Source organism: Arachis hypogaea, chromosome 13 (genome assembly GCF_003086295.3).
Source record: "Arachis hypogaea cultivar Tifrunner chromosome 13, arahy.Tifrunner.gnm2.J5K5, whole genome shotgun sequence".
Taxonomy (NCBI): domain Eukaryota; kingdom Viridiplantae; phylum Streptophyta; class Magnoliopsida; order Fabales; family Fabaceae; genus Arachis; species Arachis hypogaea.
In genome coordinates this window covers 145,372,617-145,386,755 of record NC_092048.1, presented here as the reverse complement: position 1 = coordinate 145,386,755, position 14,139 = coordinate 145,372,617, and the positions used below count along the sequence as shown (strand labels likewise).

General features: G+C 39.0%; 3 protein-coding genes across 4 annotated transcripts; 1 reads left to right on the top strand and 2 right to left on the bottom strand.

Moving 5' to 3' along the window:
- The first annotated feature begins 598 nt into the window (after window positions 1–598).
- Window positions 599–3,382, top strand: LOC112792697 (tubulin alpha-5 chain). Of its 2 annotated transcripts, XM_072213318.1 has the most exons (5): window positions 704–1,181; window positions 1,264–1,678; window positions 1,782–2,290; window positions 2,824–2,944; window positions 3,030–3,382. In XM_072213318.1, exons 1-5 carry the CDS (start codon window positions 1,069–1,071, stop codon window positions 3,150–3,152), a joined length of 1,281 nt encoding a protein of 426 aa, XP_072069419.1. In that variant the 5' UTR covers window positions 704–1,068; the 3' UTR covers window positions 3,153–3,382. The 2 variants fall into 2 exon arrangements, with proteins under 2 accessions (XP_025691808.1, XP_072069419.1); XM_025836023.3 differs by having other exon boundaries at window positions 599–1,181; window positions 2,824–3,382.
- Window positions 2,966–4,812, bottom strand: LOC112792696 (ethylene-responsive transcription factor ERN3-like). The gene has a single exon (XM_025836022.3). It carries the CDS (start codon window positions 4,810–4,812, stop codon window positions 4,117–4,119), a length of 696 nt encoding a protein of 231 aa, XP_025691807.1. The 3' UTR covers window positions 2,966–4,116.
- An 885-nt stretch (window positions 4,813–5,697) lies between these two features.
- LOC112792695 (uncharacterized) lies at window positions 5,698–13,803 on the bottom strand. Its single transcript, XM_025836021.3, has 20 exons — window positions 12,197–13,803; window positions 11,805–12,008; window positions 11,127–11,231; window positions 10,956–11,021; window positions 10,701–10,865; window positions 10,348–10,422; window positions 10,112–10,266; window positions 9,626–9,761; window positions 9,457–9,526; window positions 9,210–9,337; window positions 8,845–8,901; window positions 8,191–8,376; window positions 7,975–8,067; window positions 7,376–7,461; window positions 7,233–7,299; window positions 7,079–7,145; window positions 6,865–7,001; window positions 6,609–6,700; window positions 6,453–6,519; window positions 5,698–6,363 (listed from the first exon to the last, which is right to left on the bottom strand). The coding sequence occupies exons 1-20, from the start codon at window positions 13,427–13,429 to the stop codon at window positions 6,199–6,201; spliced, it is 3,354 nt and encodes a 1,117-aa protein (XP_025691806.1). The 5' UTR covers window positions 13,430–13,803; the 3' UTR covers window positions 5,698–6,198.
- Between the last annotated feature and the right edge of the window lie 336 nt (window positions 13,804–14,139).

Genomic DNA, 14,139 nt, shown 5'->3' with positions numbered 1-14,139 from the left:
TGATTAACAAGAAACGAGGGCGGAGGCCTGCACATTCTGTAGAGTATATGAATGTTATATATATTGTGGCCAAGTGGGTACCATCTGCCAACTAAGAATTGCAAGACTACTAATGGGATTTAGATCTTCCATCTTTTATTATATATGGTCCCTCTCATCATAATTCTATTTTTGTTTGCCAGCAGCATGGTCAATATATAGTACTCACTACTCAATACGGTATATATGTGCAATTCAACAGGAAGAATGTACAAGTTTATGCAATTATATTATCTAACGTACCATGGTGTAACAAGAATGTTATAGTTTGAATGGAAGAGTTAACAATAGTTTTTTCTTTTTTCAAATACAAGTTCATTCCTTATGTACAAGTTTGTTATGTTGCATCAGTATATAAGATCCTTTTACTGTATGTGGATGTTGAAGAAGAGAAGTGAAGATATTTTGGAAGGAAAGTAATGAATGGTGTTTAGGATAAAGAGGGTAAAAAACCGAAAACGAAAGAGATATCAGATAATAGTGTGGGACAGTGTGGGTTGGGATGTTGGCATGTTGGGAGGGGTGAGACTAATAATTGTAAGTGAGAACTGAGGACTGAGAACTGAGAAGAGTGGTATGCACATGGCCACTATGCTCCACCAAATACCAACCCCATCCCTTCCCTTCTATTTAAACAGTAATCACAACTCACACAGATATTAATATGCAATATAGTATAAAAAAGAAAACTCTTTCTTTTTCTTCAATTTTGAGAAGGACCAGGGATTAACAACTTAACAAGAATAATATTTCAATAGTTAAAAAATATTTTATGCAATTAATGTATCAAAATTATTTGGTTATTACTGTAAAATATTGATTCAATTGCGGGGTGGGGACGTGGGGTCCGTGGGTGACGAAAGAGACAGAGAAAGGGAAGCTAGGCTGGCGCCAAATGAAGAGAGAGAGAGAAGGCGGATTCTAAACCCTTATCAATTCCCCTTTTCTTTCTTTCTTTCTTTGCTTGGTTCATTTCCGATTTCAATCGCTCTGCTCTGCAACACTGCAAGTGAGAATTGAGAAGGAAGGATGAGAGAAATAATCAGCATACACATAGGACAGGCTGGCATCCAGGTTGGCAATTCTTGCTGGGAGCTCTACTGCCTCGAACATGGCATCCAGCCCGATGGAATGATGCCTAGGTAACTAACTCACTCACTCACTCACTCGCTCACTCACTCCATTTCAATTTCAGTTCTTCGATCTGATTTCTGTAACTGCCAGTGACACATCCTTCGGAGTGGCGCACGATGCATTCAACACTTTCTTCAGCGAGACAGGATCCGGCAAGCACGTTCCGCGTGCCGTCTTCGTCGATCTCGAGCCAACCGTCATCGACGAGGTCAGAGCCGGCACCTACCGCCAGCTCTTCCACCCGGAGCAGCTTATCTCCGGCAAGGAGGACGCCGCAAACAACTTCGCCAGGGGACACTACACCGTCGGCAAGGAGATCGTCGACCTCTGCCTTGACCGCGTTCGCAAGCTCGCCGACAACTGCACCGGCCTCCAGGGCTTCCTCGTTTTCAACGCCGTCGGTGGCGGTACTGGCTCCGGCCTCGGTTCTCTCCTCCTTGAGCGCCTCTCCGTCGATTACGGCAAGAAGTCCAAGCTCGGCTTCACCATCTACCCTTCCCCTCAGGTATAACTTGAAGATTTTAGGGTTCAAGAATTTACCTGCATGTTTTCTATTCCCTAATCTCTACTTTGCCTGAAATTGACGGTGCTCTAATCTCTGATTTCAGGTTTCGACGGCTGTTGTGGAGCCATACAACAGTGTTCTCTCCACTCATTCTCTCCTGGAGCACACTGATGTCGCCGTGCTCTTGGACAATGAAGCCATCTATGATATTTGCAGGAGGGCCCTTGATATCGAGAGACCTACCTACACCAACCTCAACAGGTTGATATCTCAGATCATATCATCCTTGACTACTTCCTTGAGGTTTGATGGCGCCATCAATGTGGATATCACTGAGTTCCAAACCAACCTTGTGCCTTACCCTCGCATCCATTTCATGTTGTCCTCATACGCCCCTGTTATCTCGGCTGCCAAGGCCTACCATGAGCAGCTTTCAGTGCCTGAGATCACCAATGCAGTGTTTGAGCCCTCCAGCATGATGGCCAAGTGCGATCCTAGGCATGGCAAGTACATGGCTTGCTGCCTAATGTACCGTGGTGATGTTGTTCCAAAGGATGTCAATGCCGCCGTTGCCACCATAAAAACAAAGAGGACTGTTCAGTTTGTTGACTGGTAACAACTCTTACTGAACTTTGTTTCGTTAACAGGTTCATTGATCATCATATTATTTTTTACTTGGAACATGTTTGCTTTCTATAGTTTTACATTGTTGTGTACACTCAGTGACCTGATGATATCGAATTTTAATCTTGAAAATAGTAGCCTCATCCCAACGTGGGTAATATAACACGATAAGGTGCCAATGTTGCTCAATTCAATTCTCATTCCTTGGAATCATGGGAGCTTTGTGCTGTGGACCAACAATTTAGTAGGGATGAAATAAATTTTCGTTGTATCACTATGATACACAACATCAACCTAGCTGTAACACTAATATGTGGACCATTAATTTATTTTGGTACGGGTAGGGTAATTTATAACAATAACAATGATTTTGACCTGTCTTTAAGTGCATTATTCACCTCAGAATTGTTTAGCCTGGTTGCGTGTGAAATATAGCTCGATAACTGAGCATTTATGTGAATCTTTGGTGTATGTCGGCTGCAACGATGTGATCTCTATTTTGCTGTCTTTTTCTATGATAGGTGCCCAACTGGCTTCAAGTGTGGTATCAACTACCAGCCTCCTACAGTTGTACCCGGTGGGGACCTTGCTAAGGTGCAACGGGCAGTCTGCATGATCAGTAACAACACTGCAGTTGCTGAAGTGTTCTCTCGCATTGACCACAAATTTGATCTCATGTATGCCAAGAGAGCCTTTGTTCACTGGTATGTCGGTGAAGGCATGGAAGAAGGGGAGTTCTCCGAGGCCCGTGAAGATCTTGCTGCTCTTGAGAAGGATTATGAGGAAGTTGGAGCTGAGGGAGCAGAAGATGAAGAAGAAGGAGAAGACTATTGATATTATAAATAATTGAGAAACCATTTTCTACATAATTGTTACAAGTAAAAAGGGGTATATGCTTCGTTACATTGCCCCGAACCCGCATTGTTCCTTTTAATCCTGTGTGAAGTAGTTTTCTATTATTCCAACTGTTAAGTGATTAAAACAATTATGTTTCTATATGTTGACTTAGGATTCTATCGTTTGTTGCTTCAATTGTGTATTCAGAGTTGTCCATCCTATATGTTATTATATTTTTTCTTAGTTTATGTGTCGCCGCTTGCAATTTCTAATAGATCTCCGTTTTTATTATTTCAATATAGATGGAAGTGAAAGATTCACCGAGGCACGTGAATCAAATGTAGCTACTGCTAGTCTAAGTGAAAACACTCATAACAGCAATGATAATCAAGTCTTTGTATGGAATGAATGAAAGAAAGTCAATCATCTTTCATGATGCTTTTTAACCGGATAGAATCAAGTCTTTGTGCATTTTATGTTGGTCTCAAAAATAGAAAATGCAGCACCTAACAAATGTGAGAATCTTTGGTAATGAGGAGCTTTGTACTTTTGATCCGTTGGCCGCTAGATCATTCAGTATCAACTATCAAGTATCATTTGGAGCTACAGGTTCAGTTTGCTTAAAACTCAAGAAAGCCTTTAAACAACAAATTATTTGGCTTGAAAGAGAGCAAAAATAGAATGAGCCTACTTTCGGGAACCTGCCATTGCTAGGCTGCAATTTTTTCCCTATTTGCATATTGAATTTATCGAGCTCCAAGAAATTTTTGTGCCGTTTATTTATTATGGATATGTTTGGTTGAAGCTAGAACAGTAAACTATCATAGATGAGCTATATGAGTAACTTTCACTTTAAAAAAATGACATGGAAAAGGTGGTAATTTCATACAAACTAGAGTATTCTAAGTGCATATAAATACTTCCAATTACAAAAGTCGATTTCTCAAAACAATTACTCATGGATAAGAACATGAACATCAATTAAAGCAGAACAAGTGGGAGAGAGGATAACTGACATCACACTCATACTCATTCCCATGGTCATCCTCATTCATGGCAAAAAGTGAATCTGACAGTTTCCTTTCTTCATTGAATCCACTTTCTGGTGATAATATTGGTAATTCATTAATCCTTTGTTGAGCTAATGCCCATGAATAATCAAACTGATACTCATTTAGTTCAACCGGACCCGTTGCACAGGTCATCATATTCAATTCTGGCCTATAAACATTGTCAGAAACTTGGTTCTGCACCCAAAACAAAGACTCACCTTCACTACTACCACTATATCTACATGCATGGTTTTCTTGCTTGGCATCTTGAACATTGGGACTAACCATAGGGAGTTGCTTTTGAATTCGAGTTGAGATGGTTCTACGATCGAGCAGATTTCTGATTTTGAGAGATATAGGAGAATTGGGAGCAATAGTGTGACGAGTGTTGAAGTTGGTGCGAGTGTTGGAACCTCTAAGGAGAAAAGCTGCTTCATCATAGGCTCTAGCAGCTTCCTCAGCAGTTTGATAGGTTCCAAGCCAAATCCTTATCTGCTTTGATGTATCTTTGATCTCTGCTGCCCATTTTCCAGAAGCTCTTTGCCTCACCCCAACAAACTTTGACTTGTTTTTCATATTCACTTTCTCTTTGGTCTTTTGTTCTTCACACTTTATACACATTAATTCATATGCATATGTTAAGCTAGCCAAAACCCAAAAACATATATATAAAGAAGATTCACAAGTTAAAGAATCTAATAGTAGTGGAATGCTCGTTTTCAGTTTCTTGTCTCATTTAACTAACATCTTATTCTGTAGTGGTTGTCCTCAATTCTCATCACGGTGGCTTAGCTTGGTCAACCCAATTTAGACAAAGCAAAGCATGATTCGTGATGACCGCTTTATATAAAATGTTATCTTTTTCGATTAGTTTTAAGATGTTTCACAGTTGAGCCTAGAGCCTATATACATAGCACCGGTTCATGCATACTATTTTAAATAGATAATTTCAAATTATTTCTTTATTATATAGTGAATAGCTGTAAAGAGTATCACAAATGGCATACTATTTCAAAGTCCTCATCTGTTTTCGAACTTGTTAAGTGATTATTGTGCCTTTATTTTTGTTGAGTAAATAGTGAAATAAAGCTAGCACACATGCTCTTTTTAGGTGGTTGAAAAAGTTAATTGTTTCAAGAAATTAAGACAACAATATCATCTTTATGTAATTTGACAAAGACACAATTCAATTATTGATTTAACTATCCTGCCTTGATTTTATTTATCGAGTTTTAATTAGTGAAATAAACCTAGAAGACATCCTTTCAACAAGACAGGTGATCAATGAGACGATGACAGTTCATTCTTTCAAAGAATTAAAACAAAAGCATCTTTAGTTAAGTTTACAATGACATAATTCAACTATCAATTTTATGTTCTTATTTTTTCGTCAACGGTGTGTTCTTTGTATCCTCTTATGTTTATATAAACACAATTCAACGCATCATTTTTGCTTCGTTAACAAGGTAATTAATCATGAACATAAGCTCTGGTAAATACTGTATATAAAGAAAAATTATCCTCAACCTTAATGAATAAATAGTATTTTATATGATACATTTCATACTCGGTGATAATATAAAAATAAAAAAGGAACCAATACAAATGACCAAAACTGTATGAATTGTCTCCCAGACAACTCTATTCTTACGCAAAATGGTAAGAAAAAACAAAAAGAGGAATAGAAACAGAAGCTCCCACGCCACAATTGCCTACCCTTATTTTGGGCTAAACGGCACTATTAACACTCGTAATATACACATTCTACAGAAAGTTTCCTTTCCAATCACAATTGAATCTGCATTCTCAAAACTGAAGCCATGTTGCTATAAAAACACCATGCAAGAATGAATGATGGAAACCATCTTATGGCAAAGAATGGGTAACAAATTGAGAGACCACCAAACCGGAAAAAGCATGTCCCCAAGCAGTGCAAGACACCAATAGCGAACTCAGATGTGACGCTATCAAGAAAGGATAGACTTCAAGGAAGCAAAACCATGGAAACTATGAAGAAAGGATGGATTGCAATGCAAGCTGTTGTTGCGGCTGCAGAGATGACCAAGTAGAAGCAAGAGTTGCAGGCGGCAAGGTTTGCTGAAGCTGTCTGAGCAGATTAATCATACGGCCAGCAGTTTGTTCCGTTGCGAGGTCCTTTCCAGCACACAAAACCTACATCGCATAAAATGGGCAACATACAAATAAATCAAATCAAATATGCATTGGCTCATCAAAGCAGCAAATGCTTGATAAAAACTAACCTCAGCAAAAACTGAAACTATTTTAGGAAGGTACTGATTGTTTGGACCCAAAAGCTCACTGTCAGACCTACAGGTAAACAAAAATGATAATTAGAACAAAAAGAGAAAATGCAGGACTGCATTAGGAAACTAAAAAGGAAAATTTGAGTTCCTTACCTTTCAACCATGGAACAAAGTTGATCATGGACAACTTTGGCCTCAATCAAATCACCTTTTATTGGCAAACAGTTCAACCATGCAGGAATCACCTGTAAACATAACACAAGATTGCAAAAAGATTAAATAAGCATATGCCATCTCAACCTGACAATTAAAAAACTCAGCCTCCACAGAGATTACACCATGATAAGGCAAGATGTTGATGAACAAGCCAAACAATAAGAGTGACCATTAACAGAAAAAATGTAAAGACCTGGGCAGAATCAATACTATCCCGATGAAATTGGCAAATTTTTCCCAGAGCTGAAACAGCATTATCATATGCCATTACATTATCTGAATGAAGAGCATTAGGATGCTGGATCACAGCATTTAACCTCGAAAGAGCCTCTGCAATGAGCCACTAACTTGTTAATTAATGTAATGCAATACATATCAACAAATTTTATTACAGAACGAAGCAGTACCTCCAACCAGAGGTTTGAACACGGATCCACCAAACTCTGCACAAACACCAAGGCCATACACAGCAGCCTACAGGAAGAAAGAAAGAAAAAAAAAACTTGAGAAGAAAAAATGGAACTCAAAATATCAAACAATGGAACATGTCTAATGCCTGACCTGCCGGACATCAGCAGTCTCATCATTACAAGCCTCCAACAAGAATGGAAGATATGTATCATAATACCTGGTCAATTAGTGAATATGACAACTCATTCAGCAAAACATTTTGATGATAATCAAGAGTAGACAACAGCACTTACTTTATAGCTGCTTCACGACACTGCTCCGCAATGTCGTCAAAAATGCAAATGGCAATTCTCCTCTCTTCAGGTGTCTTGTCCCTTCCCTATATCCAACAGTTGAGAAAATATTATGATTTAATATAAAAGCAATACGTGAGCTTGCAGATGATGGACATGACGACCAGAAAAAGTCATGTGTGTGTGTGTGCAATTTTATTGCCCTGAAGAATTAACCCTGCAGAATGAATGGCTCATCTCTAACTCCCAATTTATTTGAACATAACCCACAGCCAAATTAAATTCCCAAAGAAAGCCTAAAGATTCATCGTTGAACTAAAGCTTTCAACAGTGTGACTTGAAGAATTCAGGAATATTCCAAAAATAATATGGTCACAGATTGCTGCTATCACACAGATCCTGCGTTTTAGAGCCATCACTACAATTCGGTGCAGCTAAAACTTAGAAAACAGAAAAATATAAACAGTTACATATACTTCAAGTACGATCTAGTACCCCAATCAAAATGCTAAATGACCAGCTCAATAATAAAAATGCAGTTAATATCAACAGAAAAACTAATTAGAGAAGAGAAGTGACAGCTTCTGGGAGGAACATACCCACATAGGTGTCAAATATGATGACAGTTCATCGAAGAAAGGTAAGAAGGAGGCTTTGAAGGTTTTGATCAAAGTTCCCAATATCTCTCCCACCTGGGACACATAAATGTTTTGAAAGGATGACCAAAGAATTTATCTGTACGAACATAATACAAAGACAGTAGCCCAGCAATCAACATAACTCAGATTTTTTAAAAACGAATTTAAACAACTAACTTGATCAAAAACTTCTTCCTCTTGTTCATTTTCCTCTTTAATCAGCTCACTCTCTTCAGCATCAAAATCTTCAGCTTTGGTCCTCTCTGCCCTCTCTCTTTTCCTACTTGAACTAGCTGTGATCACTTGTTTTATCTCGTCAACAATGGCCTTGACCTGGCTTTCATCCAAAAGCATCCCAGAAATCTGAAGGACACAAAAAGAACAGAGCACATACTGGATTGAGGCTACACAGGAATTACTCTTTCCTTGTAATAATTTGATTATAAAATAAATAAGTGACAACAAAAAGGGTATTCAAAAGGAAGTAAGCAATAGGATCCACCTTAATAGTGAAGGGGAGTGAAAATTCTTGCATAATAATATATGATTATTTTTAAAAACAAAACTACAAAAACCACAACAATTACAAAGTGGAGCAGACTTGCTATCACGTGGAAATGAGGGGAAATGGTTGAACAGATTAATAACCAATTCAACAAGAAAAAATATAAATCCTAATCTAGAATTCTACTATTCTAGATCAATTATAAAACATGATGTTAGCTAATATATGCGAGGCTAGATTTTATTTCCAACTAGAATGTTAAGTATCAAACTTCGAGTGTAACACCCCCTAATTTTGTATAATATTTATCATCTAATGATACTAACCTGTAAGCATTCATTCAATGAATCCAACATGCTTGCACAAATTTCTGTATCTGGTTCCTGCAAGCAAACAGAAGAGGGAGAACTTTAGCACAACAAATGCCGTTGTAGAGCCTGGCCAGGCGAAGTCCACCCAATATAACCTATATTAAGCTTGGTTATCAAATCCATGCCTAGACTAGGTCTCCTAAACTAACAAAAAAGTCCATACTGCACTCACAAAGGAACACCTCAGCTTATATGATATTTAGAGACTGATCAACAACCCCTAAGGATTCAGATCATAATAACAACTTACTCATGCTGTAAAAACCTAATGAATTCCATATAGATGCATCTAAGAACAGATAAACTTGTATAAGGAATACCTTATGTAACGCGTCCACCAGAGCTGGGATTATACTGTCACTCAAAAACTTTAAATAGGATGCATCCCGACCTTGAGATTGCCCTTTCTCAATAGCCAACTTTGCAGAACGTAATAGCTCCGGCATTGCTAAAATGATATAAGAAATCATAACCATTAAAAACAGCTGGGATAATGGCATAAAACAACTTAATGAGCAGAGGAAAATTGTTAACAAAAAAGATGCAAAGGAACAATCATTCTTATACCTGAAACGGCTGCTTTTCTAACCTCCTCATGGAAGTAAAATTTAAGAAGTGGAACTAAAGTTCCTGCAACCTGTCCCACATGCAATTTAATACTCAGAAAAAGGTGTTTCTATAAACAAAGTGCTATATGTAAAGGTGTTATTAACTTTTATAGTGTTCCCAGTCTAACCTGATCAATCCATGGAAAGAATCCTTCCTTCAACTCATCAGCATAACAGCAAAGCATGTTACAGGCTGTGGCCTTTTCTTCCAGAACACTAGTTTTGATACCAATTCTTTTGTCCCCAAGAGTGATGGTCTCCATACTATATAGTGTAATAAATAAACAAAACTTAGTTGGATTTATCTTGCCTAAGTAAAATTATCAATGCATCTGATTCACCGGTCAAATGAAACTGTAATGAGCATCCGAAATGACTGCAAATATGTATGTGCATGTGCATCAAGATCTATGTGTGCTGTGAGCACGGTACATACAGCATGAAATGCAAGCAAATTTCTTAAGTATTGAAAACAAAGAATAAAAAGAGTCACTAAATCAGAATTTGTTTAAGTCAACATGAACATATTTTAGGCCAAAATGACAATACATGAAAGCAAAGGGGAATCATTTTGAACCAAAATAGTTAACCAAGAGATGGACTAGATTCAACACCTGTCATCATCAGAATCATCAATATCATTTTCTGAATCAGCTGATGTAATGGTCACATCAGGCTTAAGTGAAGCAGACCGAAGCAAAGGCGGCATAACAAACTCCATATAAGGAAGAAAATCTTGCCCCAGACACTTGCAAAGCCTAGCCCATGCCTGTAACAAATGAAAGTTATTGTGACTGGATAATCTAATTCGCACTTTATGTATGCACTGGCAGTAAATTAAGAACTATACCTGTAGCATGTAACTGGTTGTTGGATCATCAGTCTCCATTTGAGATACTTGTAAGGACATAAGAACTTCCATGACCTATTAAAGAGCCAGCATATATCATATATAGGATAAATACATGAGAACTTGCAGAGGAGATAGAGAGAACAGAGAAGTTCTTCATGAAAGAGACAAGGTGTACTGTACGGTTCACTTCATTAAGCACTTAACTTCACCCTTTCCAATTAGGACTAATCATTTGTTCTAGCCGAGGTTGAAGGTTGTTTGGAAAAAGAATATAGAATTGAGAAAACTCTTTATTAACTCAGAAAGTTGTGGTATATCAATTTCAAAGAAAGTAAATAATAACAGCCTACCTGTTTAGCATCAGCCCTAAACTTCTCCTTCCCAACAGCCATTCCAACTAAACTTATACACTCCATAGACTTGGCACGAAGCATGCGGTTAGACTTGTCAGTTGCATTAACCAATATAGCCTTCAGGTACGGCATGACAGCATCATAGTATTTTTGGAAGTGTTCCTAAGCAAGACCACAACACTAATGAGTAAATTATAAGAAAAGGAACTAATAAGATTATAGATATTGACATTTGCAAATCATATAAAATACCTGAGATGAATCAGCCACTGATGCTAAAGCAGTTAAGGCGCCCTCTTGTACCATTTGCTTACCATTCTAAAAACACAGGAAAGAAAAATCCAAAATAAGTGGTATGATGAAAGAATATATATGTATTAAAACAATAATATTACTCTTGGGAATAATATTCTATAAACATACCTGAAGAATTACAAGCAATTTGCTAACAATTCCATCCAAGTAGGGTGTTAAAATATCAGGTGTGCAGTTCTCACTGAAGTTGAGTACTGCTGAAGCAGCATGTGCCTGTATAGATCATATTACAGAAAAGTTTATACTAGAAGCTTATCTAATTAAAAAATAAGGTAGATCCAGTGCCTGTATCATATTACATAAATGTTTATAGTAGGGCTCAATGGCGTATGCAGCCGATCCCACATAGTGGGATAAGGCTTTGTTGTTGTTGTTGTTTATTTTTTATTTTTACTTTTTTTAAGGTAGATCCATAAACGGCACTCTTGCATAGCATGTTGACTATCACCAAAGGAATAGAATAAAAACAATTGCCATCAAAATATATGAATCTAACAGGACAGTGAAAGTGCTAATGTGCACTCTGCCAGTATTCCCACTTCTACTTAGTATTTCCTCCACCAACTACAACATATAATACAATGTCACTCTTTATGAGTTTATGCCATATTGAGAATGCAAGAAACTATTATTGTAAATGAAACCTGCACTAGTTATAAAGTTGCATAGCAACAATCAAGACTATATACCCAAAGCTCATAAGGAAATGACAACATTTTCATTTAAATTTCCACTAATCATTGTGAGATTATCCACATGTTCAGTGACAATAAAAACTACACTGACCTGCACACGAGGATTTGGAAAATCATCCATGGCAGCCGCTAGTGCTGGCAACACTCCTTGATGGTATTGAATTTGCAAATCTGGACCCAAATCAGTAGACAGTTGACCGATTGCATTGATAGCTGCCCACCTCACACGAGGGTGTTGATCATTGAAGGAGTTTAATACCATGGCCACAACTTGATCCAAATTCTTTATCATGACCTGCAGCAGCAATGGGAAGGCAACACAAAATAAAAACCACAAACACGGAGTGAAAAAAAAGGGGATACTTCCTACATGGATAAGTAACTTCACAATCAACAAACAATCATATACAAATTACAAGATATTATACTACCTAACATGAAAAGTTAACAGCAATTCGAAAGTTAAAGTTTCATGTTCACTACCTTTGAGCAACCCTCAGCAATTTGAGCAAGTGCAATCAATGCAGCATGGCGTTTTTGCCACTCAGGAGCAGCCAAATAAGCAGGCAACTGTTCAGACGCAACCGGGACAATAGTATTCCCACCCAGTGATATCGAAAGCCTATCCAAACACTCTTGTCCAACACTGTAGTTACTTGTTTCGCCGGCATCTTCGTCCTCTGTCTCAGCACTGTGCCAAGCAGGATCATCCTCAATATCCAACAGCATCTTCATCAGAATGGCGAACATCCTGCTGATAAACTGAGGCAGCTTCCTCATCATCCCAGGTGCCCTCTCCCTCGCCTCGGCCAGAGTAATCACAAACTCGATCGCCAAATGCCGCGTCCCTTCCTCCAGCGACTCTGCCTCGGCAATCTGAAGCATGGCTCCAACAACATCCACCAGCTGCCGCCGGAGGAACCTCGGCTCCGTACCGGCGAGCTCGATCAGAAGTTCCAGCGCCTCTTGTGCAGTGGCCTCCTGACCGGAATTCAGCGCCTCAGTCAGCGTCCTCATCATGGCCGGCAACAAATCCTGGAACCGGTCCCGATCGGCGGAGCCAGACAAGCACTGAATGAAATTAATAACTGCATTCAACGCGGCTATCCTCACATCGGAATTCGTGGTCGGAGAGGTCAAGCACTGGAGAAACAATCCGTGAAGATGCTTGATGTGAGGCGTGAGTGACTCTCCGATGTACTGCGACAACTGCGCGAAGATGAGGAACGCGGATTCTTGAAGCTTTGGAGAATCGGAAGAAACGCACTGGAACATAAACGGAAGGAGTTCAGGCCAGGCGTTATCAGGGAGGATCCCGGAGGCGAGCTCGGAGATGGTGTCGCAGAGCTTCTTGGAGATGGATTTGACGTTCTCGGTCTGGATAGAAGAGAGGAGGAGGGACTTGAGAGAAGACTGAGTTTGAGGGGAGAGGCGTGGCCAGAGGTATGAGTCGTCGCGAGTGAGCTGCTTGCGGAGGAGGATGGCGGACATGGCTCGAGCCTCCTGGTGAGGGGAGGAGGAGAGGAGGTGTGCGAGCTTCAAGGAGAGCGTGTCGGGATCGGTCTGCTTGCAGAGGTTGAAGAGCGCCTCGGCGTGGGACCGCTGCTCGTTGGAGGAAGACATCAGGTGCGAGATTAGGGTCTCGAATGGGGATGGATCGGGCCCCAACACGGCGGCCAGTTCCGATTGCTGCAACTGAGTTGACTCGGGATCCATTTCTCTGTTTTTTTTTTCTTTTTACTTTTTTGGTGGCTGGCGGCGGCTGAGGAAGAAGAAGAGTGAGAGCAGAGAAATACGATGATATATTATGATTGATGATTGATGGAGGCTTTTTTAGGGTTTGGAGAGATGGCAGTTGATAATGAGAGTGACTCAGACTCAGATTCACACTCACACTCACTCACTCACCCACCCGTGTTCTCTCTCTCTCTCTAATCTTCTTACTGTTACTCTTTCTTTCACTCTGCGTCGCGTTGTGTGTGTTTACGTTACCGAGTCTATTTTATACGGTGCCAGGGAGAGGGGTCGTGGCTTGGTATGGTCTCTGGCGGAGGCACGGTTTCCTATAAATTAATTTGAGTATTTAACACATCAAAATATAAGTACAGACTAATTTTATAATTCTATTACTGTAATGCACAGTAAAAAAATGAAAAATACCCCGTGTGTTTCTTTTAATACAGTGATTGACTGACTAATGAGTAATAACTAAAATTATGTGTATATTAAACAATTTTAGTTCTGTACGAATCGCTCTCGAAAATAATTTTTAAACATATTCAACGAAATTGTAATATTATATCAACTTATATATTTATTTATTTATTTATTATTAGTTTAGATAAACATTATTATAGACTTATAATTCAAATAAATTCCTTTTTTATTTATTCCATAATTAGTGTGTAGGGGCATGTACAGATTTT